The sequence below is a fragment of the Dichotomopilus funicola genome (genome assembly GCF_033296635.1).
Source record: "Dichotomopilus funicola strain CBS 141.50 unplaced genomic scaffold C8A04scaffold_9, whole genome shotgun sequence".
NCBI classification, from domain to species: Eukaryota; Fungi; Ascomycota; class Sordariomycetes; order Sordariales; family Chaetomiaceae; genus Dichotomopilus; species Dichotomopilus funicola.
Genome location: NW_026944030.1, coordinates 253,423 through 278,268, shown reverse-complemented (window position 1 = coordinate 278,268; position 24,846 = coordinate 253,423). Strand labels below are relative to the sequence as shown.

At 58.2% G+C, this 24,846-nt stretch overlaps 7 protein-coding genes across 7 annotated transcripts; 3 read left to right on the top strand and 4 right to left on the bottom strand.

The window, feature by feature from the left end:
• Nucleotides 1-193: 193 nt before the first annotated feature.
• Nucleotides 194-4,231, bottom strand: C8A04DRAFT_9828 (NRDE-2, necessary for RNA interference-domain-containing protein; the record flags this gene model as incomplete). The annotated part of the gene is made up of 7 exons (XM_062785645.1): nucleotides 194-338; nucleotides 444-510; nucleotides 586-1,034; nucleotides 1,115-1,548; nucleotides 1,601-2,901; nucleotides 2,944-3,704; nucleotides 3,852-4,231. The coding sequence occupies 7 exons, from the start codon at nucleotides 4,229-4,231 to the stop codon at nucleotides 194-196; spliced, it is 3,537 nt and encodes a 1,178-aa protein (XP_062639704.1).
• A 1,881-nt stretch (nucleotides 4,232-6,112) lies between these two features.
• Nucleotides 6,113-9,109, top strand: C8A04DRAFT_9871 (chloride channel; the record flags this gene model as incomplete). The annotated part of the gene is made up of 5 exons (XM_062785662.1): nucleotides 6,113-6,434; nucleotides 6,505-8,024; nucleotides 8,083-8,415; nucleotides 8,475-8,966; nucleotides 9,041-9,109. The coding sequence occupies 5 exons, from the start codon at nucleotides 6,113-6,115 to the stop codon at nucleotides 9,107-9,109; spliced, it is 2,736 nt and encodes a 911-aa protein (XP_062639703.1).
• Nucleotides 9,110-10,187: 1,078 nt separating this feature from the next.
• C8A04DRAFT_9840 (mitochondrial metal transporter 2) lies at nucleotides 10,188-11,623 on the bottom strand (the record flags this gene model as incomplete). The annotated part of the gene is made up of 3 exons (XM_062785650.1): nucleotides 10,188-10,332; nucleotides 10,405-10,966; nucleotides 11,032-11,623. 3 exons carry the CDS (start codon nucleotides 11,621-11,623, stop codon nucleotides 10,188-10,190), a joined length of 1,299 nt encoding a protein of 432 aa, XP_062639702.1.
• Nucleotides 11,624-13,074: 1,451 nt separating this feature from the next.
• Nucleotides 13,075-14,367, top strand: C8A04DRAFT_25838 (DHS-like NAD/FAD-binding domain-containing protein; the record flags this gene model as incomplete). Its single annotated transcript, XM_062779708.1, has 1 exon — nucleotides 13,075-14,367. One exon carries the CDS (start codon nucleotides 13,075-13,077, stop codon nucleotides 14,365-14,367), a length of 1,293 nt encoding a protein of 430 aa, XP_062639701.1.
• A 68-nt stretch (nucleotides 14,368-14,435) lies between these two features.
• Nucleotides 14,436-15,128, bottom strand: C8A04DRAFT_9824 (uncharacterized protein; the record flags this gene model as incomplete). Its single annotated transcript, XM_062785642.1, has 2 exons — nucleotides 14,436-14,587; nucleotides 14,669-15,128. The coding sequence occupies 2 exons, from the start codon at nucleotides 15,126-15,128 to the stop codon at nucleotides 14,436-14,438; spliced, it is 612 nt and encodes a 203-aa protein (XP_062639700.1).
• Nucleotides 15,129-15,740: 612 nt separating this feature from the next.
• C8A04DRAFT_9860 (peptidase family C50-domain-containing protein) lies at nucleotides 15,741-22,776 on the top strand (the record flags this gene model as incomplete). The annotated part of the gene is made up of 7 exons (XM_062785658.1): nucleotides 15,741-17,628; nucleotides 17,674-19,779; nucleotides 19,831-21,255; nucleotides 21,301-21,795; nucleotides 21,847-22,182; nucleotides 22,228-22,556; nucleotides 22,657-22,776. The coding sequence occupies 7 exons, from the start codon at nucleotides 15,741-15,743 to the stop codon at nucleotides 22,774-22,776; spliced, it is 6,699 nt and encodes a 2,232-aa protein (XP_062639699.1).
• Nucleotides 22,777-23,327: 551 nt separating this feature from the next.
• Nucleotides 23,328-24,685, bottom strand: C8A04DRAFT_25835 (NUDIX hydrolase domain-like protein; the record flags this gene model as incomplete). The annotated part of the gene is made up of 2 exons (XM_062779707.1): nucleotides 23,328-24,022; nucleotides 24,097-24,685. The coding sequence occupies 2 exons, from the start codon at nucleotides 24,683-24,685 to the stop codon at nucleotides 23,328-23,330; spliced, it is 1,284 nt and encodes a 427-aa protein (XP_062639698.1).
• Between the last annotated feature and the right edge of the window lie 161 nt (nucleotides 24,686-24,846).

Genomic DNA, 24,846 nt, shown 5'->3' with positions numbered 1-24,846 from the left:
ATCCCGGCCACATCTCCCTGTTATTCTGTTCTTGTATACCTATACAAGACCTGCAACGGGCTCACCACCTATCCGGGTCTGATCAGATCTAATGTGGAGGGTGAGCTGTTTCGCTTTCTTTTGAATTTTCTCTTGGGTTCGAAAGGAATGGTCTGTTTAAAATCATGTACCAGCCTGCCTTATTATCTATCCCCTAACCTCCCTTAGTCGTAGTGTGAGTCCGACTTCCCAGAAACCCCTCCAAATCCCCATGCATCCGTATCCCCCTCTCCTCCATACCCTGCACCAAACCACGTAACTCGCCCGGTGAAAACAGCGGGGTGTCTCCAAGAGCAGTTCTTCCTCTCCCGCCTGCACTTTCACCCCGGCTACTGTGTTGTATGCCCCCCCGATCATCCAGAGATTCATCATGCTCGGGATAGAGTAAATGTTGAATATCAAACGCAGCCATATACACCTCCTTAGCCCAGGGACAAGCAGCCATGGCGCGGTAGATGACGGTTTTCAAGTCTGCTGCTGCTGCTGCTGCTGCTGCTGTTCCACTGTGTGCTTCTTTCTCCCTTTTCCCTCTGTTCCCGGTAGTACTCCTGTGTTGCGCGACAGCAGCTGACCACCGCGCACGACAGAATCGAATATATCGCAGCCACAGTTCCACATTATGCCTTCCTCCCCCTCCGCCGCCACTAGCATCATCGCAGGAAGAATCCAGCACAGCCTCAAACGCAGCGCAGATAGCATGTGACGAGCCACTTTCAACCCCAATCCCACCACTTCTGGCGTAGGCATGGGCTTGGTGGTGGATGGCAAAGCGGTGGGTTGATAGGGTGGGCCGATGACGTGTGTCCGGGTGTGTTGAGGATGATGGGGAGAGGGGGTTAGTGGGAGAGGAGAGAGAAGTCAGGAACGAGCGGACGGGATCGTCGATGCGTAGGCGTGGTTGAGCCCAGGCGAAGAGGGAGAGTGAAAGGGTATTGGTGGGGAAACGGTCGAGGAGGGAGGAGAGGTGGGTGCGGAGGGTGCGAGGGCGGTAGGGGCTGGTTTTTGGGTTGTTAGTTTGGATATGTCTATGTTCGTGAGGAAACCATGATATAAGGGGAAATAGAAAGAGACATACCCGTGCGTGGCGTGGTAGTACAGCAACCGCGCAGCAGACTGCAGAAGCCGCTCATGGTGTTGCGAGCGAGAAAGATGAAGGCCACGTCGCTCAAGATCCCGAGAAAAGGCATGGACGGTCTCGAGCGCGGCGTTGATGTGGCCCTGACGGTCCGACGACGGCTCGGTGTCTCCTGTGGCAGAGAGATAGTCGAGAAGCATCAGGCCCTCGGCGTACAGGGCTGCGGTCGCGAGGTCCTGGGAGGAGATCGCGTAGTCCCGGGTGCTGGAGAAGTGAGACCGGGTCTTGAGTAGCAGGGCCGGCGAGGGGTAGGTGTCGTGGAAGTCGGGGTCGACGGACGAGCAGAGCCGAGCGAGAGCCAGGTCTTTTTGCCCGCTCTCGACGTGGATCCATGCCCAGGTGTTGTAGAGCATTTGGTTGCTCGGCTGCGTTGGCTGTGTCATGTCAGTATGTACTCAGTAGCCGCTCAAAGGTCAAAATACATACTAGAAGAGTCAACCCCGTAGCCGACGACAGCACCTTGAGGGAAACCTCCGCATTCCCATTCGCCCACTCGGCCAGAGCATACGCATTATACAGTCCAATATTTGAACCATATTGCTTCAACAGCCCCCTGGCCACTTTCTTCGCCCTTGCCGGCTCGTTCACCCACTCCATCGCGAGATAATACTCAGCCAGCGACCCCACCCCCCAGCGCTTGACGCACTGTTCCAGCGTGCGCAGCAGCCAGGACAGGCTCACCTGTCTGTCATACCGCAGGTGAACATCCGACCACTTGGCCAGGTAGCGGAACCAGGGCTCACGCGAGAAGAGCGCGTCGGGGGATATGGCCATGCTGCCCGCGGCCTGGACAAACTCGGGTGCTTGTCGAGAGAGGTCCTGTGCCGATTCTGTGGAGATGCCGTGCTGGCCACGGCCAAGACCCAGACCTAGATCGATGCCCTGGCCGACGCCGACGACAAAGGGGTCGTTGAGAAGCATGCCGGCGAACTGGGCTCCTGACAAACCGGCGTCCGGCATCCCGCAAAAGATGAGCAGCGCATCGAGAAGCATGGGCTTGACCCGTGAGAGCGCGGCAGACGGGATCCAGACTAGAAGATCCTCGATATCCGAGAACATGACCACCCGAAACGCGTCATCCTCCGTTTCCGTGTCCAGCGTTCTAGCCGGCATGCGCGCCCGTTCGGCTAGTTGCTGCTCTGTCGCTGCCCACGCCTGGAAGCGGTCTGTCGTCTTGGGGGTCGGGATAGGGTCGTCCATCTTTGGTTCAGGGTCGGGGGCTATTTCGGCCGCTTCGGCATGGAGCCGCCATCCCTTGGCGTCGTCTTCCCCTATCCGCGCTACCTCGCTTTCCCAAAACTCGGAAAATGAGACGGCTGCGGTGTCGGGGGTGTAGTTTTCTCCTGGTCGGCAGAACGTCATCTCGAGCATCCCCTGCCACGCGGCCACGGCCAGCTCGGTGAACCCGGCGTCATGGAGAAAGCGCGTGAGTCGGAGGAAGACATAGACCAGTTGCTCGCACAATTCCTCTTCCCTTTCTAGATCCTCGGAGACACTCTTCTCAAGGTCTTTCCCTAGACTAGCCAATTTCTCTGCCATGATCCCCTTCAGCCGGTCTACCTCGAACCCGACCACCCGGCTCATCTCAAAGTCTAGCTTCCCCTTCCATAACGCAAACAAAGTTCCCGCTGGACTGCTCATAACCTCTTCCCATTTCCGTACCAGGATCTTCTCATCCCACACCTTTTCGCCTTCTCGCATCATCCCCAGCACCAACGGCAACCTCCCTTTTACCTCCTCCTGCACTTTCCCACCGGCTTTCTCCTGACTCTTGGAAGAAACACATCCATCCAGCGCCTCCTGATACAACCCCAACTTCAACTCAGCGAGCGCCCGCGTCTCCTCGGCCGTCTTCCTCTGGCCAAGCGAGCGAGTCGGTTGTTGCATGCGGAGCTGGTTAGCAAAAAGCACATCTTGGAGAGCAATCAGCTCCAGCCAGGCGGGTACATCGGCCGGGTCGGATTTGAGGTGTTTCGAGAGGTGTACGGCACGGGCTTGCGCGGCGGAGAGCTCCGAGGGGCCAGTTGAGGCCGGTTGGGAGGATTCCCGGTCTTCACCTGAGTCTACGTCCGAGTCGTCCTCTGAATCGTCCGGGTGAGCATTTGGCCGGGCTTTCCCGTAAATAGAGCGGTAGTCGGGGAGTACGGGGCCATCCTCATCATCCTCGTCACGTTTGCGTTTGCGCGATGTGGAGAGAGCGATGAAGTCGTCGTCGTAACTCAGGAGTGGCTGGCTGACAGAGGGTTTGATATGTTTCGAATGGACGCGAGCAGCAGCGGCTACGAGCGCCTTGTCACGGAAGGCAGAAGTACTGCCGCTACCTTCACCAGGGCGCCTGATACTGAACTCCTCCTGTGCACCCTCCCGGTGGATGACGAGGAAGCCAGGCGAGCCTATGATGCGGCCGGCACCGAAGCGGCGGTACACCGGGATTTGGGCGCGGTCATTCGTGCCGTACTGGACGATGAGGGGATCGCCGCGCCTGTCGACGACGAAAAGGTCGTTGCCGAGGGAGGGATGGGAGGTTGAGCTATCCTTTTTCCGAGTTGCTAGCGTCTCATGGCTGCTGTACAATGCCGATGGGTCGTCCCGCGCCTGGAGACTACTGCGATGCTCCCGTTCATCCCTTTCTCTTTTCCAGCCTTCATCCCCGTGATGATTTCCCCTATCTCGGGACCGCGGCCTGTTCCTCTCCCTTTCTCTTTCTCGATGCCGATCCCGTCGGCGGTCATCGTGGCGGTCACGGTCACGATCACGGTCACGACCTTCATCACGGCCATGACGTCGACGGTCCCTTTCTTTTCCCTTTTCACTCTCCTTCTCCCTCCCCCTTTCCTCCTCTTTCTCCCGATCCCTACGCCGTTCGCTACTATCCTTCTCAGACCCACCGAGACGACCATCACCACGGTCGCTCCGTTGGCCCCGGGCTTCGTCCAACGTAGGCCGGGCCTCGGCCTTCTCTAGCGGCACGGCAGCGGAGTCGGAAGTAGTGGGATCGGGTTGGAAGGATCCGAACTTGGGCACAGCCCGTCGCTTTTTCTCCCGCCCTTCATCCATGCTCACCCAATGATGATCCCTGAGACTGTCGCGTGAGAGGGAAGGTGAAACGATGAAACAATGCGATCGCTCACACCCGGTTTCCCGATCTCATCCTCATCCTTGTCGAGACGTTACCGGGTAGTTACTGGATAACCAATTCTCGTGTATTGAGTAGTTAGTTGAGTACTGTCGTCATTGCCGATCGTTTCGCCGTTTTCAAGCTCGAGTCATGCAGCATGAATTGCGTTGACTCCTGTCTTTGTGATTTGTTTCACCTTGATTCCTTTTTGGGATGTCTTTTTGTCGCGTGTTGGTTTTCCTTGGCTTCTTGGCGAAGTTGGCCTAAGTTGGCTTAAGTTGATGGTTGCCAAGAGCTCTGCGGGCCGTCGGGTGCCCGGGCGCTGCTGAAGGCCGGTGGATTTTCAGGCGCCGCGTGGTTGGCTCCAGGTCAGTTGGGAGGCGAGCCTCGCCAGTGTTACAGTGGCATTTCTGGGCGTGCTGGGCGAATCCATCAGGGTCCCCGAGCAGCAGACAGAACCCCCAAAATAAGGCCTAATTGGGCACCCTCAAGCCCGCGATGACATAACTGTGCAGGGAGATCTGCTCCGCATCCCGCGCATGCGGCCGGTACTGAGACCGCCTCTGGCCGAGCCTCTCGCTTCGTCTTCAAGGCTGGTGATGAAGCGTGTTGAAGAGGAGAGAAAGTTCAAAGTCGAGATCATGGAGGTTGTACGACGCATGGTGAGAATGAATACCCGGAGTTTTTCCTGGCCCAAATGCCTTATCTATGGCGGCCAGTCCTGCCTTCCTAACATAGAAATATCTCCCTCAACGCCCAGTAATCTAATCATAAAATTGACGCTTCAGTCTCGCGAAGCAGGTGCGACCTTCTTCCCCCTCACCACAATGCCCGAATCAGCCCGCCTTCCTTGCACTCCCTCTAACCGAGGTGGAGGTATTTTCTCCCACATTGGATGTACCAACGGCTCTCTGTGTAGTGTAGAAGCCTAGATTCGCCAAATCCGCCGGAGCGCCTGACACCTCCACAGCCCACCTTGAGCCCACCTCTGCTCCCCTTTAAGGCCTGTGGCACAGCGCTCCATGACGCCAGGTGAGACACCAAATTGAGCACGTGGGGGGTTGGCCCCAACTTGACCACCCGCATTTTCTCCCGCGACAGCCCCACGAAGCCACCAGTGCCACCCTTTTTTCTCCGCTCCGAAACTCACCTCACTCGCAGCGAAACCTCCCGTAGCGACCGAGGCCGGGTCCCCATCCCTCACACTCCAAGGCTAACCTATCCATCCATCCACCCATCCCTCATTGCACGGTGACACTCCGCATGTGAGCCTGTCTTTTCTCGGTTTCCCGTCCCGCATCCGGTTTTCCTTGCAGCGGCATTTCATTTTCGACCTTTCTTCCTTAATTCCCTAATTATTTATCCCAGTGTGCAGCGGGAGAATACAAGACGACTTGTGCGCGAGGCTGGTGTTGAGACTCGAGCGTTGCCAGGATTCTTCTTTATTTCTTATTTTTGGTGTTGTTGGGGGCCGATCTCCCCTCGAACCAAGCTGAGGCTCCGTTTTTCTGTCTCACCTTACCGGCGGATGTCCGAAACAACCTGAAGAAGTCTTGTTTCCTGTTTTCGAAGCGTGATTCCAGCCAGAGGTGGGAAACGTCCTCAGATAAGCATTCTGTCTTTCAGGAGCTTCTCACACACAACTTTGCTCTCCCATCCCATTCCGTGAGCGCCGAGTAGCTTAACCTTTGCACGTCGGACAGTGACGACGACCTCGTCAACTCTTGCGCGCGACTCACTCCGAAACCGTCTACCCCGTTCCACGAGCCGAACCCGCGAACCCCCCTTTTTGCTTTTCGGTTTCGCCCTTCCTTTCCCATATGACCGGCCGACGCCTCGGGGCTCGGTTCCCCGAGCTCCCTATCACGGGCAGCAGCAATACCGACAACAATGACGAAGCCGAAGGCTCCGAACCCCCGAGCCAGAGCCAAAGCCAGAGTCAGAGCCAGTATCTCTCGCTCCCGGGTTCTCCCACCCAGGCGCGCCGACATCGTCCTACACTGAGCCGACGGCCCTCCAACGCAGACGCCCCCGACGAACGGTCGCCGCTGCTGGGTGCGCCCCGGACATCTCGCATCCGCATACACAGTGCCCACGGGTCGCCGAGAGTGCCGACGTTGTCGAGAAACCAGAGTTACGCGGGTATGCAACAACCTCACTCTAAGGCATTGCACAGGATGGAACTAAACTAACACCTCTACGATTCTTACAGATAGCGTCCGGTCCACGCGCCACCACAGCCGTGCCAACTCATGGGGCACGCGTCTGATGCACGCCATATCCGACCGCCAGGAGTCGTCGATGTCCGACTCCAAAGCCTCGCTCTATCCCGACGACCGCGTCTGGTACGACCAGTTCACGTCCACGGACTGGGTGCACGATAGCATCGCCGACGCCTACCGGGTCAAGGCCCTTCGCAGCCGCAAGGACTTTTGGGGCCGCGTCTACGTGCTGTTCGACGGCGCCCAGGGCTGGATACTGAGTGCCCTCGTCGGCTTCATCGTGGCCGTGCTGGCGTACGTCGTGAATGTGAGCGAGGCCACCGTGTTCGACTTCAAGGACGGGTACTGCGAGAGGGGGTGGTTGATCAGCGAGAAGAAGTGCTGCCCCCATGGGCCCTGTACCGACTGGCGGGACTGGGGCGAGGTTCTCCAGGGGTACCCGTTCGGCGAGCGATGGACCGAATTTGCTGTCTATATCATCGCCGTCATCACCCTCTCCGTGCTGTCCTGTCTGCTCAGTCTTACCACCAAAACGGTTGTGCCCTCTGCCTATCGCCTGACGACGCTCGACGAGAACCTCGCGGCCGAAGCGCCCGCACCTCCACTGGACGATGTTGCGAATGGGGAGGTCAGTCCCCGGCGAGTCCCGGGCAAGGGCGTGACCGAGCAGGCGCCCATGATCTACTACTCAGCCGCCGGGAGTGGTGTTGCCGAAGTCCGCGTCATCCTTAGTGGTTTCGTGCTTCACGGTTTTCTGGGTCTCAAGACACTCCTCATCAAGACGCTTGGGTTGATTCTGAGCGTGGCGTCGGGTCTGAGCCTCGGCAAGGAGGGTCCCTACGTGCACATTGCCAGCTGCGTCGGCAACATCGCCTGTCGCTTGTTTAGCAAGTACGACCGCAACGACGCCAAGCGCCGTGAGGTCCTCTCAGCGGCTGCGGCTGCTGGTGTCGCGGTGGCCTTTGGTGCGCCCCTCGGCGGTGTGTTGTTCGGTCTCGAAGAAGTGGCTTACTTCTTCCCGGCCAAGACCCTCTTCCGCACCTTCTTCTGCTGCATCACCGCGGCGCTGACCCTCAAGTTCCTCAACCCCTACGGCACCCACAAGATCGTCATGTTCCAAGTGCGGTACACGGTCGACTGGGAGTACTTTGAGATTTTCAGCTTCATCCTCGTCGGCGTCATCGGCGGTGCCGCGGGGGCCCTGTTCATCAAGGCCTCGCGCCACTGGGCCAAGACCTTCCGCCGCATCCCCGTGATCAAGGCGTACCCCTTGCTCGAGGTGGTTCTTGTCGCGCTGGTGACTGGCCTGATTGGGTACTGGAACACCCTGACCAAGCTCCCTGTGGCCAAACTGCTCTACAACCTGGCCGCGCCGTGTGATGACCGGGACAACAATCTCGAGAATTTGGGGTTGTGTCCGGAAGAGATCGGTGATATTCCGCCTATTCTCCTGAACCTGTTTGCCGCGTTCTTGATTAAGGGGCTATTGACTATTATCACCTTTGGCATTGTAAGTTTTTTTCCCCCATGTCTGCTGCTATCACACCGCACATAACTAACTCGCGCAGAAACTACCCGCCGGCATTTACGTCCCGTCCATGGTGGTCGGCGGTCTGATGGGCCGCCTCGTCGGACATGTTGTCCAGTGGATCGTCATGGCCACGCCCGACTTGAGCGTGTGGGGGACTTGTGGGAGGATGCCGAACGCTACTTGCATCCAGCCGGGTGTGTACGGCCTCATTGCCGCCGGCTCGACCATGTGCGGTGTCACCCGGCTTTCGGTCACGTTGGCGGTCATCTTGTTTGAGCTCACCGGCAGCCTAGACTATGTCCTGCCCTTTTCGCTGGCTATCCTCGTGGCTAAGTGGACTGCTGATGCTATTGAGCCGTTGAGCATTTACGTAAGTCTTTCTTTTTTACGACCTCCTTTTTCAAGGTGGAGAAATACTAACAACACCAGGACCTCCTAACCGAAATGAACTCCTACCCCTACCTCAACAACAAACACAAACCCATCTTCACCTCCGACCTCGCCGACATCGTCCCCCGCGTGCGCAAAGAGCGCATGATCGACATCACCAACTCCCCCGTGGTCCCCGCCACCAGTCTGCGCATGAAACTCGAGCTCCTCCATCGCGCAGGCGAACTCGACGGCGGCCTGCCCATCATCCGCGACGGCGTGCTTGTCGGCCTGATCCCGGCCCCCGACCTCGAGTACGCGCTTGACAACCTGCGCGATGAGGCGTCTAGTTTGTGTCTGATGGCGAGTGTGCCCAGTATTGATGACTCGGATGATGGCGGGCAGAGGGATCCGACGGATTTTACCCCGTATATTGACCCGGCACCGGTGGCGTTGGATATTAGGTCGCCGATGGATTTGGTGTATGAGTGTTTTGTGAAGTTGGGGTTGAGGTATATTTGTGTGTTGCGTGATGGGCGGTATGCGGGAATGGTAAGTCTTGTCCCCTGTTTACCCAGCCAACTGAAATATATATGTAGGGGACTAGATACTAACTGTGGAAACAGACACATAAAAAGACCTTTGTCAAGTACATGCAGGAACTGGAGGAGCAGGAGGCGCAGGGGCATATGTGAGCGTTCTGTCTTGTCTCTCACGCGGACGGGGATCTTTTAAAAGATAAGCTAGGCCTGGGTAGGGCAGGGTAGGGAACAGGATGATACCACGGGGATGGCTATTCTGTTTTTTGAGTTGGTCCTAATTCCTTTTTTTTGGTCTTGTTCTGGGGTTGTCATCGTTTGGCATGCATGCATTGTTTGGCGACTGGGCAGTCCTTGCTATTTGTCTTTTTTTTCTCTCTAGTTTCTGGTTTCTGGTTTTGTTTATTATTACCAGCATTTTCTTTTCTATTTCTCATTGTCTCGGGATATATTCATTCATGCCCTTTAGTGGGCGGCGAGGCGTTTAGCTTGTCTCTATTTTTGCTTGAAGTGTCTCTTCTATTTTCGAGGTTTTAGCCAGATCACACGAAGGGAAGAGCAGAGGGGGGGGGGAGGAGTATTGTTTTCAGAGTAATATTTCTTCCTTCTCTTGCATTCATAAGCGAGCGGGTGGTTACCAGCTGATGGCGGTCGTGGTGTGGTATATGACTGATAGTTTGGGATGTTGGTTGCGCTAAGACTGGATGGGGGAGTGAATGTGTGGGTTGGTGAGATTGCTGTGAAGGGGATGGATAGATAGATTGTGCTGCGAGAGCAGTTGGGTCAGATTGGGAAGAGATGGATGGGGGGTAGATATGAAGTAATTGATGATCTCCATGGTTGTTGATTTAATATTGTTTATCCCGGTCATGTTATGTACTTTGGTTATGTGATGGACGGTGTGTTTAGCTTGAACATCATCACAGTAGTTTCTCGGATTCCTCGGTCCGCGGTTTCCAGGCCGAGAAATGGTGGTCTAGACGTTAAATCTCACCAAGAAAACTAGTTGTTGTACTATGTACGGAGAGACTTGAGAGGTATGTCCTGGGCCCGTGCCGAATGGTATATAAGAAGTCCGTTTTATCTTGAATGCGGTGTTTTTCTCGAGCCCCCAAGTGAGATGAGGGTGATAATCCCAACCGGGCCATCGCCACAGTCTCTGTTTTGTTTACATACAGATGAGATGGGATATTTGTGTCCCATCCATGTTCTTTTCTTACACATGCTCTATTTTTTACAAATCCTTCCGTCCTTTCCCATTGCTCTTCCCATTCCCATGCCCATTCCCATTCTCCTCCTCCTCTTCCGGCTCCGGACTACTCCTGGGACTCACATCCCCCCTAATAAACTCATCAAACGCCGGGTCCGCCAGTACCTCCCTCGCCCTTGCGGCATCATCCTCCTCCAACAAGCCCCTCTGCACCTCCTCATCCGCAGACTCAAACCCAGACCCAGAGTCTGGGTTCGGCACAAATCGAATCCGCACCCGCCGCACACCCCGCACCTTGGCGCCGACCCTGGTGCGCACAGCCGCCTCGACAACACGGACTTGCTCGACGGTCCACTGGGCGGGGACGCCGAGTTCGAGATCGACGAGGTAGTTTTGGCCGGATTTGACGCCCGTTATGTCGCGGAGGTGGACTTGGGTTGTTGCTTGGGCGTTTGTTACCAGTGGCCGTTCAGATCCGGTTCCCGTATTAGAAGTGGCGGCAGTGTCCGTCCCGATCTCAGCAAGACCCCTCCGAACATATTTCGCCACGGACGCCCGCACATCCTCATCGATCGACCGGTCAGCAAGCTCGTACAAGGCGGAAAGGGTGTTCGAGAACCCGGCGCGGATGACGAGGAGGGAGATGAAGAGGCCGCCGACGGGGTCGAGCCAGGTGGCGTCGTGCAGGAGGTTGGCGCCGAGGATGGCGGCTAGGGCGACGATGCCGGTGAGCGAGTCGACGCGGTGGTGCACGGCGTTGGAGGCGAGCACGGAGGATTTGCGGTCGCGGGCTACTTTCATTGCTGCGGGGTGTTAGAATCGGTAAGAGAGAGAGAGAGGGAGGGAGAGAAGGGGGGAAAGGACGTACTGGCGTGGTATAACCACTCCTTAACAGCGACGGTCCCCGCTGCCAACCAGGCGGCATGCAGACTCGGCGCGCCGCCTCCATGCCCATGTCCATGTCCATGCCCATGTCCGTGAGAATGCCCATGACTATGCCCATGCTCCAACAACTGCCTCGCAGCCTCCGCATCCAAAAAGAAATGCGCATACAGACTCTCACAGCTGCTGACACACATAAACAGCCCGCCCACCAGCAACATACTCGACACACCCAACGACCCCAGACTCTCCACTTTACCAAACCCCTGGGGGAATGCGGGCGTGGGGGAGCGCAGACTCCATGAGACGGTAGCGAGGGTCAGGACGTCAGAGGCTAGGTCGGTTAGGGAGTGCCAGGCGTCGGCGATCATGGACTGCGAGTTGAAGGCGTAGCCGCCGGCACCCTTGGCGATGGCCATGCCGAGGTTGGAGTACAGGCCGATGCGGGTGATGCGCACGCCGGCGTCGTTTTTGTTGGTGGAGGTTAGGTAGGTGTTGTCGTGGTGGTGGTGGTGGCCGTGATGGTGGTGGCCGTGGCCATGGCCGGCATGGCTGCGGGTTTGTTGGGCGGTGCCCATGATGGGTATTGTTTTGGTGGGATTTGTGGTGGTTATGTTTGTTAGGGTGGAGGTCGATATGGAATGTGAGGTCGAGTTCGAGGTTGGGGTCGTCGAGGTTGGGGTCGTCGAGGTCGAGGTCAATGGGGCCAATGGCGACAATGGTGACGGGGATACAGACAAACTCGCGTGTGGTGAAGGTTGCTGCTGCAGCGCACGGCGCATGCGATTCGTAAAGGCGCGTGACGGGGAGAAAGTCTGGAAGACGCGCACCGACGAAGACGCCAAATAAGAGGACAACGAGACAGACGACGACGGTATTAACGTTGGGGAAGGCCGTCCCAAAATCCTCGGCAATCGTGGTAACGTTAACGTTAACGCGCGCGAGGAGGTTCGTTGTGGGTGATGTGTCCCCGACGGGATCTTGGTTTTGGTCTGGGTCTGGGTCCCGGTCCTTATTGGAATCCCGGCTTGGTGGCTAATATGGGCGGCGCTGGCGCATGGAGGTTGATGGTTCCGTGCCCGTCTGGGACGCGCACTGCTATGGATAGCGGTCGTCACACCCGCCTGGAACCGCCCCGGCAGTACGCGGCGCATCACCCCAGCACCGCCGAGGTTAGCCCCGCGCCCGCACGTTACCGTTAGTGCGGGCATAAAAAAAAGGGGAAAAGCGCCGGGGAGGGGGAATGAGTCGTGCGCGTCAAAACCCAAAAGAAGAAAGATGGGAGGAGACAAGTGTCAAATAAGGGAAATTAAAAACATGAATTCGGGAATTTGGGATGAATTGGTGAATTGACCCTCCCACGCGACAGGTCCAAGGCGGCAGGGGAGTTCGGCAATTGCTGTGCAAACGGTTTTCTTTTGTTTGATTGATAAGATGCCGGACCGAGATCTGAAAGAGTGAATCGGAGAGTCGAGGCCGCAGTCCAGTCGGGTCCCGTGCCGTGTTGTGTGCAGAGGTGTCTCACAGTTGCCCGAGGCGTGAATTTGGACGTCGGGCTTCTTTCATATCAGGCCACTTCCGGCGACTGGACGCTATAATTAACAGCAGGAAGAGTGGTTTTGCCGTGGGCAAGTGCCCGACATCGCAACTCACAGTGGGTTCAATGGCGTGGCTCTTGGGCTCCACCTGGAATGGATTCTCGGAGTCTAGATCCAGGGTTAGGGTGGAAGACCGCGTGGCCGAGATCCACTGAGCTCTGGATGCGCACTGACCAGTTGAATTGGACATCGCTCATGACGATTCCAACGTTCACCAAGACCGAGACGAGCTGAGTGTACACCAACCCGAATCCACATGTATATCCGGCGGCCATCAGCAGAATTGGAAAATAGACTGAATAAGGGCATATTCATAAATAACTGATTTTTACACTTAATTCCAACCCCAATTCCTCGTCCTCGGTATTTATCATCACGATCTCAAATCCCGAATCCTCCGTCTCAGATTCGGACTCAGTCAGACAGACACAATGAAGAAACCGCTCATGCGCATCCCCTACACCGAACTCTTCCCCCCGCCATCCATCATCCCGCCGACCGCCCGCTCCCTCCCCGGCGCCGTCGCCGCTCTACAAGAGTTCCTCCACGCTCCACCACTACCCTTACAACCACCATCTTCACAAACCCTCAACTCAGGACCCGGCTCATCACAACCCCCCGGCTCACCCCTCCCCCGCAGCACAGTCGTCCTAACAGGCGCCGGCCTCTCCGTAGCCAGCGGCCTCCCCGACTACCGCGGCCTCAACGGCACCTACCGCGTGAACAAAACCTACCGCCCCATCTACTACCCCGAATTCGTCTCCAACCACCCCGCCCGCCAACGCTACTGGGCCCGCAGTTTCCTCGGCTGGTCCACGCTCCAAAACGCCCACCCCAACGCGGCACACTACGCGCTCCGCGACCTGGCGGGGATGGGGTTCCTGTCCGGGGTGATAACGCAGAATGTAGATTCCTTCCACCCGCGCGCGCACCCGGGTCTACCGACGTTGGAGTTGCACGGGTATCTGCGGGCTGCGGTGTGTGTGACGTGTGGAGGGGAGGTGGAGAGGGAAGGGTTTCAGAAGGAGTTGGCTCGGTTGAATCCGAGGTGGGAAGGGTTTTTGAGGGGGGTGTTGGTGGAGGCGCCGGGGGCGTTGGAGACGGAGGATCCGAGGGAGAGGGAACGGAGGGGGGTGAGGATGAATCCGGATGGGGATGTGGAGGTGCCGGGGGCGCCGTATACTACGTTTCGGTATCCGGCGTGTCCGGCTTGTTTGGCGCGGTCGTCGTCGGCGGGGAAGGGGACGGGGACGGGGCCGTTGGTGCTGGCGGATGGGGTTACGCCGGGGAGGGTGGAGGTGGATGATGACGGGGCGTGGCATCCGGCGGGGAATGCGGGGGTTTTGAAGCCGGCGGTGGTTATGTTTGGGGAGAGTATTGCGGACCGGGTGAAGACGGCAGCCGAGGAGGCGATTGATGGGGCCGGGAAGCTGTTGGTGCTCGCGACGTCGATGGCCACGTACTCGGCTTGGCGGCTGGTTAAGCGGGCCAAGGACCGGGGCATGCCGATCGGGGTGGTTAATATCGGGGGCGTCCGAGGCGAGGATATGTTTTTCTCGGGGCTGGATCCGGGACAGGCGGGCGGCCAGGGCGTGAGGCTGGAGATGGCCACGGATGAGCTGTTGCCGGCGTTGGTCCGGGAGATGCAGCAGTCGGGACAGGGGTGGAGTCCGTCGGCCGAGTCGTCTCGGGGGGAGAACGTGTTTAAGGATATGTTGTCCTAGACCGGTAATCGTAGTCCGGTAATCGTAGTCCCGGCAACTAGACTTCCAAGACCTTCAACACTGCCCGCTCAAAAGAAGCCCTTGCTCGCGAGGGTGCTCTGCATCTGTCTCCGGGGTTCTTCCGTATGCGCTTCTGCTTTTACAGGCGTCGTCGGTGCAGGCTCGGCCGGCTTCTTGCGCTGGCTCTTGGCCGCGTCCTCGCGCTCAATCTCTTTCAGGACTGCATCTCGTCAGCACTCCACACAAACTCTACGCCTAACCATAGAAAAGAGACAGAGATAAGAGACAGAAAATCACCCACCCTGCTCCCACAAAACCTCCTTCTCCGCATCCCCCGTGCCCAACGCCTTCTCCACATCCACCTCCTCCCCGCGCTGCAATTTCTCAACCACCTCCCGCAGCAGACCAATACGCACATCAGACTGGCGCATAAAAGTGGCAAAGTCCTTGCGCAGCGAGATCATCTGGATGGACATGGAGCCGATGAACAGGAAGATAAAAATAAAAAAGGTCGCGGGGTTCCAGCCTTGGGGTTTAGCGGCGGATTTTGATTTAGACTTGGATTTGCCAAACCAGGGGATCGTCCAGGTGCGGAGGGGTTTGGGGACGAGGGATTTCCAGAAGGAGACTTCGGCGACTGTGCTGAGGGGGCGGGTGTTGGGTCGTGTGAGCGCGAGTCGGGCGAAGGTGAGAGGGAGGGTGTTGGAGCGGAGGGGTTGGAGGGTTGGCGCTCGGAGCGCACGGGGGGCGAGTCGGTTCATGGCTGTTTGGAAGCTGTAAACCAACTGGGAGCTCGATCGTCAGTGTCGTTCTTGTAGTTGTCGTCCAGTTTGGCCGTCGATTTGGCCGTCGATTTGGCCGTCGAGGTGTCGTTTGCGCTGCGGCCCCACTAAAACTTTGCAACGGAAAAGCGATCGGACATTTGTCGCAAGATCTTCGGCAGGCAAGTGGGTCCCTGTTCACTGTTGCCGTGCCAACAGAAACGTGCCATTTTGCGGTGGGGTCAACACCGCATTGGGACAGCCTGCTAGCCCTGTCAGGCCCTGCAGTGGTTGAGTGGTTCCTGCCTGGCGCGGCCCGAACCACGCGAATCGGGAATTGAACTCCATTCGGCATAATTTGAGATCAGTTCAACTGTACAGTAATTCGACGGTGGATTTTGACCTGAGGTGCTTGGTTGCGTGGCTATTTGCTTGTTTCTTTGGATACCTCGGCGCGGACGGAAACAAACAAAATATTGCAACGAAAAAAACAGACTCAATCAGCGATGATACGGGTCACGAAAGCATAGCATCCACGACACTACGACGACACGACACGAACATACGACGACACGAACATACGACGACACGATACCACGGCCACATATCACAATGGACCTCCAAGCGCAGGCCGACGCAATCCGCAGCGCAGTCGGATCCGTCGCGACCTGCACGCCAGCAACCTCAGCTCTCCTCAAAGGCCTACTCCTCCCCCCAAAAGACGACTCCGCAACAACCGACGACAACACGTCCGCACCCAACTCCCGGCCCGGAAGCAAGGCCACCACCCGACGACCGAGGACCAACACCACGGTCTCCAGGGCCCCCTCACGACGCGCCCGGGCCGCTCCCACGCCGACACCAACAGCGACCGAATCCGGGCTATCCACACGCGAAAAGGCGTCTCTGGCCACCCACGTCGTCAATGCCACGCTTAAAGCCCTCGGCGAGGCAGCCAAGGCGGTCCCTCCGCCCGCTGCGTCGCGGCCAACAACAGAAGACGACGAGGGGACCGGCAAATCAGCCGGCGCGAGAGCTGCACTCCGGCGGTCGAGTTCGGCGCCCATGTCCCCGCTACAGCCGCGGTCTCTCAACACGCGATCGCCCTCTCGGACGGCATCCGGTGCGGCGATGTCAAATACTACGACAACACCACCACCAAGCACAAATTTGTTATCGGCAGTTGAGTGCGCACGCGTGGCATTAGCAGCCCTGCGCCAGCTCCCGGCCTCGGGCAAAGTTACGCTTCCCGAGTTACAGCTAGAATCGGGCATGTCAGCGCTTGTTGGGAGGTTGATCAGTTTGAACCTGCAAGACACTGCCATCAAGGAACTGCGGATTTTGAAGAGGCGGCTGGACGGGCTGACTTGTTCGTCCGATGCCGGGAAGAAGGGACCTAAACCAGAGGAGCCGAAGAACGCGGCCCAACTGTTCTCCGAGCTCCTCGACTTCAGCAGCGTGCAGACATCAGCGTGTCAACCACCGCTGCTGCAGCTGGTAGTTAGCACGCAGCTCCAAATCCTACGTGTGCTCGCCCTAGCCAAAAAACCCTCCGCCACCGAAGCCGCGCTGCCGCATCTCCGCCTCAACCAGCCATCCTCACCAGTCAGCCTCCTCCTCGCCGCGGCCACCCAAGATGCCAACGCAGACAAAAGCAAACTCGCCCGCCAAATGGAAACCATAGCGCAGTGCTTCCTGGCACTCACCCCGAGCGTGGCCCGCAAGGATGATTCCCTGGGACAAGAGACCCGGCTCAGCGTTTCCCCAGCGTCAGCGCTGGAACTGCAGCTGCTAGCCCTCGAAACACGGCTGCACTGCTGGGCCCTATCCGGTAAACACAAGGGCGACGCCGAGAAAGACATCCTCTTACCCCTCTCGCGCTGTCTAGCGGCATATCTCCGCCGGACCTCAGAGAGCCCCCGGTCGAGTTATGCCCCGTGCGCGGAGGGGTTTGCACGGGTTGAAAAGATGCTGCTCTCACAAAAACAAGGGTTTCAACCGGCCAAGGGATCGAAACAGCCGCTGGCGGGTATCTATCAGACGCTTCTCGCTCTGGCGCGGGATGCGGGGCAGATTGCAGACGCCCTGGGCTGGGCGGAAAAGTTGCAGGATGCGCTGGACCACGGACCGACGGGTGAGTCGGTGGCGAAGATGTGTGCTGTGGCTGCGCAGCGGTTGGTGTTGTTTCTCAAGCAGGCGGGGTCTGCGTCGGAGTCTGGGGCTGACAGTCTCTCGGATACGGCGTTGGGACTGCTGAAGCAGGTGGTTGACGGCATTCAGGGCCCGTTGCGGGGTGACTCGGGGGAACTGGACGAGCTGCTGACGCAGGTGTGTGCGGTGCGCAAGGCGGGGATGCAGTTATTGTTGGCGATGGCCAAAGAAGGCGGCGAAGTCAGAGGGGACACGCAAAACCAGCTGGAGACGTTCATCCTACAGTGTCCACGGTTCTGTCTACGCTGGCTCGGCAAACCGCCAGACCCCAAGTCACAATCCAAAGACGGTAAAGACACAACAACAACAACAACAACAACAACAACAACAAAAGAGATCCTCCGCTATGACCAACGCCGCCAGCTAGTCCGGCCGTATCTCCCACACTTACTCGACTCGGCGTTTTTGACGATCAAAACGGGGCTTGACCAGGGTCGGTTGCAGTGGGAATTGATGGATGCCGTGCTGGGGGATTGTCTCACGCTGCTGCAGTACACCTCTTCCGCATCGGAGTCTGCGACTTCTGCCCCGGCATCGTCATATCACGTCAAAATCTCACATTTTTACTACCTCCAATACACGTCTCTACGCCAACAACCATCAACTACGGACGGTGATGCCAAAAACAGTAAAAGAGACGCCCTCCGCGCCCTGCGGCACTCAATCGATGCAGTCCGCCACCGGCCCCGCGCCGAACGGTCCAAAGCCCAGCTTACTCTCAAACTGGAGCGTATGGCGGAAATGTGCCGATCCCTGGGGCGTGCAGACGAGGCGTTGGCCGCACTGCAGGGGATTCGGCGGACGCTAGTCGAGGATGGGGTATTGGTTTCTGTGGCTAGGCGGTTGAGGTCGGTTTCGCCTGCTGTGATCTGGGCTGGGGGAACTACCGACACCGAGGTGGAAGTTGAAGCGTTGGGGAGGGCGCTGGGGGGCATTGCGAAAGGGCAGATGGCTATGCCAGGCGGCTGGGTAGATTGGACAGGGGAGTTAGACGATGAAGGGGAGATATCGAGCGAAGAACAGCGAGCAGCGGTGTGGGAGCATTGGGTGCGGTTTGTTTTGTCTCTTGCCGGGGACGGGGAAGAGAAAGGAGCAGGACTGGAACAAGACATCGGACTGGACCACCCCGTCGTGGCTGCGCTATTGGCCGTGTACACCCCCGCGCGGTATCCCATCCGTCGGATGAGGGTGCTGCTGATGCTGTTGAATGCCGCGCTGGGGGATATCACCCGCGCGAGGGAGGTTCTCGGTTTATTAGGCGACGATGCTCTCGACATATCAACCCCAGGAAAAAAGCCAGCAAAACCCCTCGGCCAAGACACCTCCCTAGCTCCCTACCTCCCGCACTTCCAAGCGCTCTCCACCGCTCTCACCTCCGCCGTAGACGCCTACCACAACAGCGCCGCTCTCGACCAGGCCGTATCCATCTGGAAGGGCCTAGTCGCTTCAGCAAACCACAACAAAACAGCCCTTGAACGACTCATCGACGATATCCCGGGTTTACTAGCCTACCTCGAGTCAGCAGCGGATTTCTTGCGCGTGCAGGGCCGACATGCGGCAAGGGCCGGGGTGCTGGAGCTGGTGGGGGATCTTACGGGGATGATGGGGGTTGTTGTGCAGGGGAGAGGGGAACAGGAGGTGCAGGCTGATTTGGCGCTGCAGTATACACTTTTGGGTCAGGCGGAGAGGGCGGAGGGGGTGTTTCGGCGGGTGGAGGAGGGCTTGTTGGTGCTTGGGAATGGAGCCGACAAAAATGCAATGTCAGGGGAAGTACGCGCCGGGTTCCATCTGGCGTTTGCTGAGCACTGTATCCTACTCGGCCAGGCGAGACAGGCGGAGGAGCATCTCCAGCGGGCGCAGCAGGCGTTTGTAGATGACGTTGGGAAGTCTGATGCGGCTGAGCGAGTGCCGAAACATGTTCGGGCTGAACGACGCCGGATGGTGTCCCATGCAGGGTATCTGTACTCGCTGCTGGCGCTTGAGCGCGGGGATTCGCATCATGCGCTGGCGTATGCGCGGGATAGTGTAAGGGGGCTGTTTCAGGCTTGGACGAAGCTTGAGTCTGGTTTCACGTCCAAACCCAAGATCATCGAGGAACACAGTCGTCCAGCAGACGACAACCAAACCATCGATTTTTCCTCCCTCCAACCCGCCACAAATAACGAACCAGACTCCACCCCCCTCCTCTGGCGCCTCTTCCCCCCCCTCTACCGCGCCGTCCTCCGTCTCTCCGCCCTGTACGCGCACCTAGGCATGTTCCAGGAGACCATGTACTATGCCGAACAGGCCCGCAAGATGGCCGACGCCGTGCGGTCGGATGTGTATCGCGCCGAGTGTGCGGTGTGGATGGCGGGGTTGTTGTGGCGGGCTGGCGAGGGGGAGAGGGATCGTGCTGGGGGGTTGGTTAGGGAGGCTGTGGGGTTGTTGGGGCTTTCTGGGGGTGAATCTGGGGATGGGGGTGGCTTGGGTGAGGATGGGGGGAAAGGGAAAGGGGGGTATGTGACGGCTGCGTTGGCGTGTCGCGTGGGGGAGATGTATTTGCGGCAAGGGGATGTTGAAGGCGCGAGGGCGGTGTTGGAGCGGGCTGAGGGGATGGTTGAGGGATTGGCTGGCACGCAGGACGAGGACGAGGTCCAGACTAAGATGGCAAAGCTTGCTATTTCGGAACAACAGCAGCAGCAGACGAAGAAGCCGGTCAAACGAAAGACGGTCAAGACTCCGGCTAGAGCGGGAAAGACTGCGGTTAGGAAAACGGCCAAGGCAACAGCCAAGACAGCAACCACAACAGCAACAGCTCAAGCTCCAGCTCCCGTTGCGACACCGACACAAGAGACGACCACACAAGCAAACACGCAACTCGCCCAACTCCGCGCGTCGATCCTCGTGCAAAAAGCCGTGTCCATGCTCCGCCAGCACGACTGGGCCGCCGCCCAAGACGCTCTGACTGCTGCTGCTGCTGTTTCTATAGGGACTACGGCAACAGCCACCGTCTCGACGTCGGATGTCCTCCCTGCGGTCGCCATGGCGTCGTGTCTGCTGGGCATGAGCATGGAACAGATGGCCGAGGACCCGGTGTTTTCTGTTATCCAGGATTCGACTATTTCCTTTCCGGCCGTGGGTGATGTCGGCGAATCAGGGTTGATAGGATCCCCAGGGACGCCAGGGACAGTGGTCAGGGGAAGGGGTGGACCAGGGTTAGGGTCTGCAGCAGGGACACGACTAGTCTCGGGGGCCAAGAAACCAGGGTTAGGGTCGCAGTACGTCGACCACCTGCGCGAAGCCCACGAGTACCTCCTCGACGCCCACGCCGTGGCCGCCCTGCGCGGGGACGCCAGTCTGGTGCACCGCATCTCGGGCATGCTGCAGAATGTCGGGTTGTTCCTTGCCGCCACGTCGGGCAAGACCAGGCCGGGCAAGACGATTACCGAAGCGGAATCCCATCCCAGCAGCGCGCAGACCTCGTACTCTGTCGAGCTGGCGCGCAACTTAACCTGGCGTCGGGAACGCCGGGCCTTAGCACAGGAGAAGAACACCAATAGCAGTTCATCTTCCAGCGATACCTGGCCATCAACCCTCCTCCCCTCTACAACAGGAGCAGGTGGCCCCCGCCGTTCCAGTCTCGGCTTTACCCTAGACCTCCACCGCATCCAGCGGGATTACATCGACCTAGTCCCCTCCAGCTGGAACGTCCTGTCCCTCTCCCTCTCCCTCGGCGAAAACGACACCCACGACCTGTGCATCACCAAGTTCCAAGCCGGGCAAACCCCTTTTGTTCTACGTCTGCCGCTGGAACGTGCTTCCTCCCGCGACGCGGACAGCGATGTCTTTGATTTTGTGCAGGGCAGGGCGGAGCTGCTGGAGATTATCGGGGGGATTAATCGGACTTGTCATGAGGCTAAGGGGCCTGTCTCCTTTAGTTCCTCTGCCCCTACCAGCCAAGGGGGAGAGAAAAACGGAGCAGACGCCCGCGCAGCATGGTGGGCCGAACGCGAAGCCCTCGATACACGTCTGGGCGCCCTGCTAGAAAATATCGAGCAGATCTGGCTGGGGGGGTTCCGCGGGATCTTTTCGCAGCACGCACGGCGGGCAAGGCACTTGGCAAGGTTCCAGCGGGATTTTGTGGCTGTTTTGGATCAGTATCTCCCTTCGCGTCGGCAGGTGGGGAGGGGGAAGAAGGCTGCTTCTGCTTCTTCCTCTTCTGCTTCCGGAGGGTCAGGGTCAAGGGGGGGAGAGACGAAGAAAGCGACGCTAGATCCCAACGTACTGGAGCTGTTCATCGGATTAGGCGATGCGTCGCGGCCGGGGTGTGACTTTGACGAGGAGTTGACCGATTTGTTGTATTTTGTGGTGGATATCCTGCAGTTTCACGGGGAAAGGAATGCGTATGATGAGATTGCGTTTGATGGGATGGCTGTTGCGACGATGGATGCGTTGAGGGCGTATTGGGCGGGGGTGGGTGATGATGAACGTCACGAGGGGAGTGATGAGGATGAGAAAGAGGGGGGAGATGAGGGGGGGAAAGGAGGAGATGGGAAGACGACGCATACGATACTTTTGCTGGACAAGGCGCTGCACGTGTTTCCGTGGGAATCACTGCCGTGTATGCGGGGCTTGGCTGTCTCGCGTTTGCCTTCGCTTGCGTGTTTGCGGAGGTTGCTGCTTGATCGGCGGGAGGCTGGTGGTCTCAACAACTCTAATAACAACAAGAACGGCAGCACGAAGAAGCCTAGGGAGAAACAAAGACCCGGCCATTACATCTCCCCCAGCGAAGGCGGCACCTACATCCTCAATCCCTCCGGCGACCTGACCTCCACCCAAGCCACCTTTGCCCAGCCCCTCGCCAGTCTCTCCTCTTCCTCCCAATCTACCACCACCTCTTCCCCAACAGACCCCCCCCCAGCACCCTGGACCTCCATCCTCACCCGCCCCCCCACAGAACCCGAATTCGCCCTCGCCCTCACGTCCTCCCCCCTCCTCCTCTACTTCGGCCACGGCTCCGGGGCTCAATACATCCGCGGCCGCACCATCCGGCGTCTCGACCCGCGCTGTCGCGCCACAGTGTTGCTCATGGGTTGTTCGTCTGCCGCGTTATCAGACAACGGCGAGTTTGAGCCTGCGGGACCGGTGTGGAATTATTTGATGGCGGGGTGTCCTGCTGTTGTGGGGACGCTGTGGGATGTGACGGATCGGGATGTGGATCGGTGGGGGGGGGGGGTCGTGGGGGATTTAGCCGAGGGGGACTTTTGGGAAGGGGGATGATGGGAAGAGAGGGGGGAAGAAGGGAGATAAGGGGAAGGGGAAGGAGACAAAAGAAGAGTATGGACGGGCGAGTTTGGTGGAGGCGGTGGCTACGGCTAGGGGGAGGTGTCGGTTTCGGTTTGTGACGGCTGCGGCGGCCGTGGTGTATGGGATTCCGGTGTATGTTGAGCGGGGGTAATTGTTTATTCGGTGTTGGTTGATTTACTCGGCTGTGTTGAGTTGGTTGATGAGTGATGGGTGATGGTGTTTATGGTTGATGGTGCTTGGGGGTGTTCAGTTTGGGGTTTGTTTGTCTGGGAATGACCTGACTAGCCTTGTACTTCTGTTCTCAATTTTTACTCCCTTTTTACTTGATTTTCTGTCTAGCTGTCCGCGTTTGGTGTTGGTTAGACTCCATGGTCTATTTTGTTGCATGGCCGTCTGGTACGATACGTACTGCCCGCATTGAGGATGTAGAAGGGGCTTGTTTCCGCGTTGGATAGAGTAACGAGCATGATAGAGACTAGTCAACTGTCAACTGTCAACTGAGGCATACATACACAGCTGATTCAACCGATGCATACATCCACAGGTTGATATCAACCTGAACTGATACAGACTCGATTACAGAGGGCCTTGTATTGATGTGGCTGTGCTGAGACATACATACGGTACAGTACGGCGGGTAGTACAAGATGGTAATCTATTACACTCTCTATCCTTAGACTAAATCCCTAGACTAAATCCTTACTAAATCCTCGACACAACCCACCCCCCCTCGACCACCGCCGAAATCAACCGATTCGCAATCGCCGTCTGCGGCGGCAACCTCAACGCCCCCTCCCTGTGTCCCTCCGGCGCGCCCTCGCCCAAATTACTCGTCCCCTTGGCCAACGCCTCGCGTACCTCCTCCAGCGCAAACCACTTCGCACTCTCCAGTTCCGCATCATGCCCCAGATAAATCTCCTCCGCCTTCGGATCCTCCCCCGCCGCAACCGCCTGCCCAATCGCCCCAATCATCAAACTCGCCGGAAACGGCCACGGCTGCGAACTATGCAGCACCACGCGCCCGACACGCACCCCGCTCTCCTCCCACACCTCGCGCCGCACGGCTTCCTCGATCGATTCCCCGGGCTCTTGGAACCCGGCTAAGGTGCTGTACCAGTCGGCGGGCCAGCGGCGTTGGCGGCCGAGGAGGACACGCGTGCCGTCCGCGCTGAGGATGGCCATGATCACGGTGGGGTCGGTGCGCGGGAAGCTGTGGTTGGAGACGACGCCGCGGGTGGCGCAGGGGAGGCGGGGGCCGGCGGACGGGTTGGTGTCGGTCGGCGGACAGATGCGCTTGGTGCCGGCGTGGACGGAGAGGGTGCGTTGGCCGCATTGGGCGCAGAAGGGGGTGCGCGTGTTCCAGTCGATTAGCGCGCGGGCTTGGCCGTAGAGGGCGGCTTTCGTTCGTTAGCTTAAACATCCTTGTGAATGGATATCAAGGAGAGAAAGAAACAGAAAGAGAGAAACTCACCATGACCAGCAACCAACCCCATATGCCTCGGCGAGTTATCATGAAACACATGTCCCCTCCCCTTAACCTTATCAATCAACTCCTCCGCAGCACCCGCCTTCCCCCCGCGCGGCGTAACATCCACCGCAAAATACGGCGCCCCCCTAAAATCTCTATACCCAAACCCCTCTTCCTCCTTCCCATCCTTCCCATCCTTCCCATCCCGTTCCTCCACCAACCCCCCCTCATCAACCCCCAAAAACACCACCCCCACCTCCTCCCTCCCGGAATCAAACCCCTTCACCATCTCCTCCTCACTCTTTCCAAACCTCTCCTCCGCCGTGCCCACGAGGGGTACTACATCCGCGACGCGCGCAAACGCCAGCGTGGCCCGGTCATCGTCGGCACGTACCAGCGGGGCGAGGTTGTTGAGGAGGAGGAAACGGGTGGAGGGGTGGGCGAAGGCGGAGCGCAAAAAGACGGGGTCGGCGCGCAGGAAGGAGAGTCGGTTGAGGGGACTACCGGAGAAGTAGTTGGCGGTTTCGCGGCCGTATTTTTGGGTGAGGTGGGAGGTGTCGGGGGGGAGGAGGGGGAGCGAGGGGATGGGCATTTTCTTGAGTTTATGGATGAGGAAATTAAAATAAGAGTATGAAAATATAGTTCAGGAGGTTTAGGTTGTGGTGATATGAGAGTTGTGGTGAAGGTGAAAAAGATGAGATGAGATGACAGAGTGTTTTAGGATATCCCGAGTGGGTCCGTTATATGGACCCG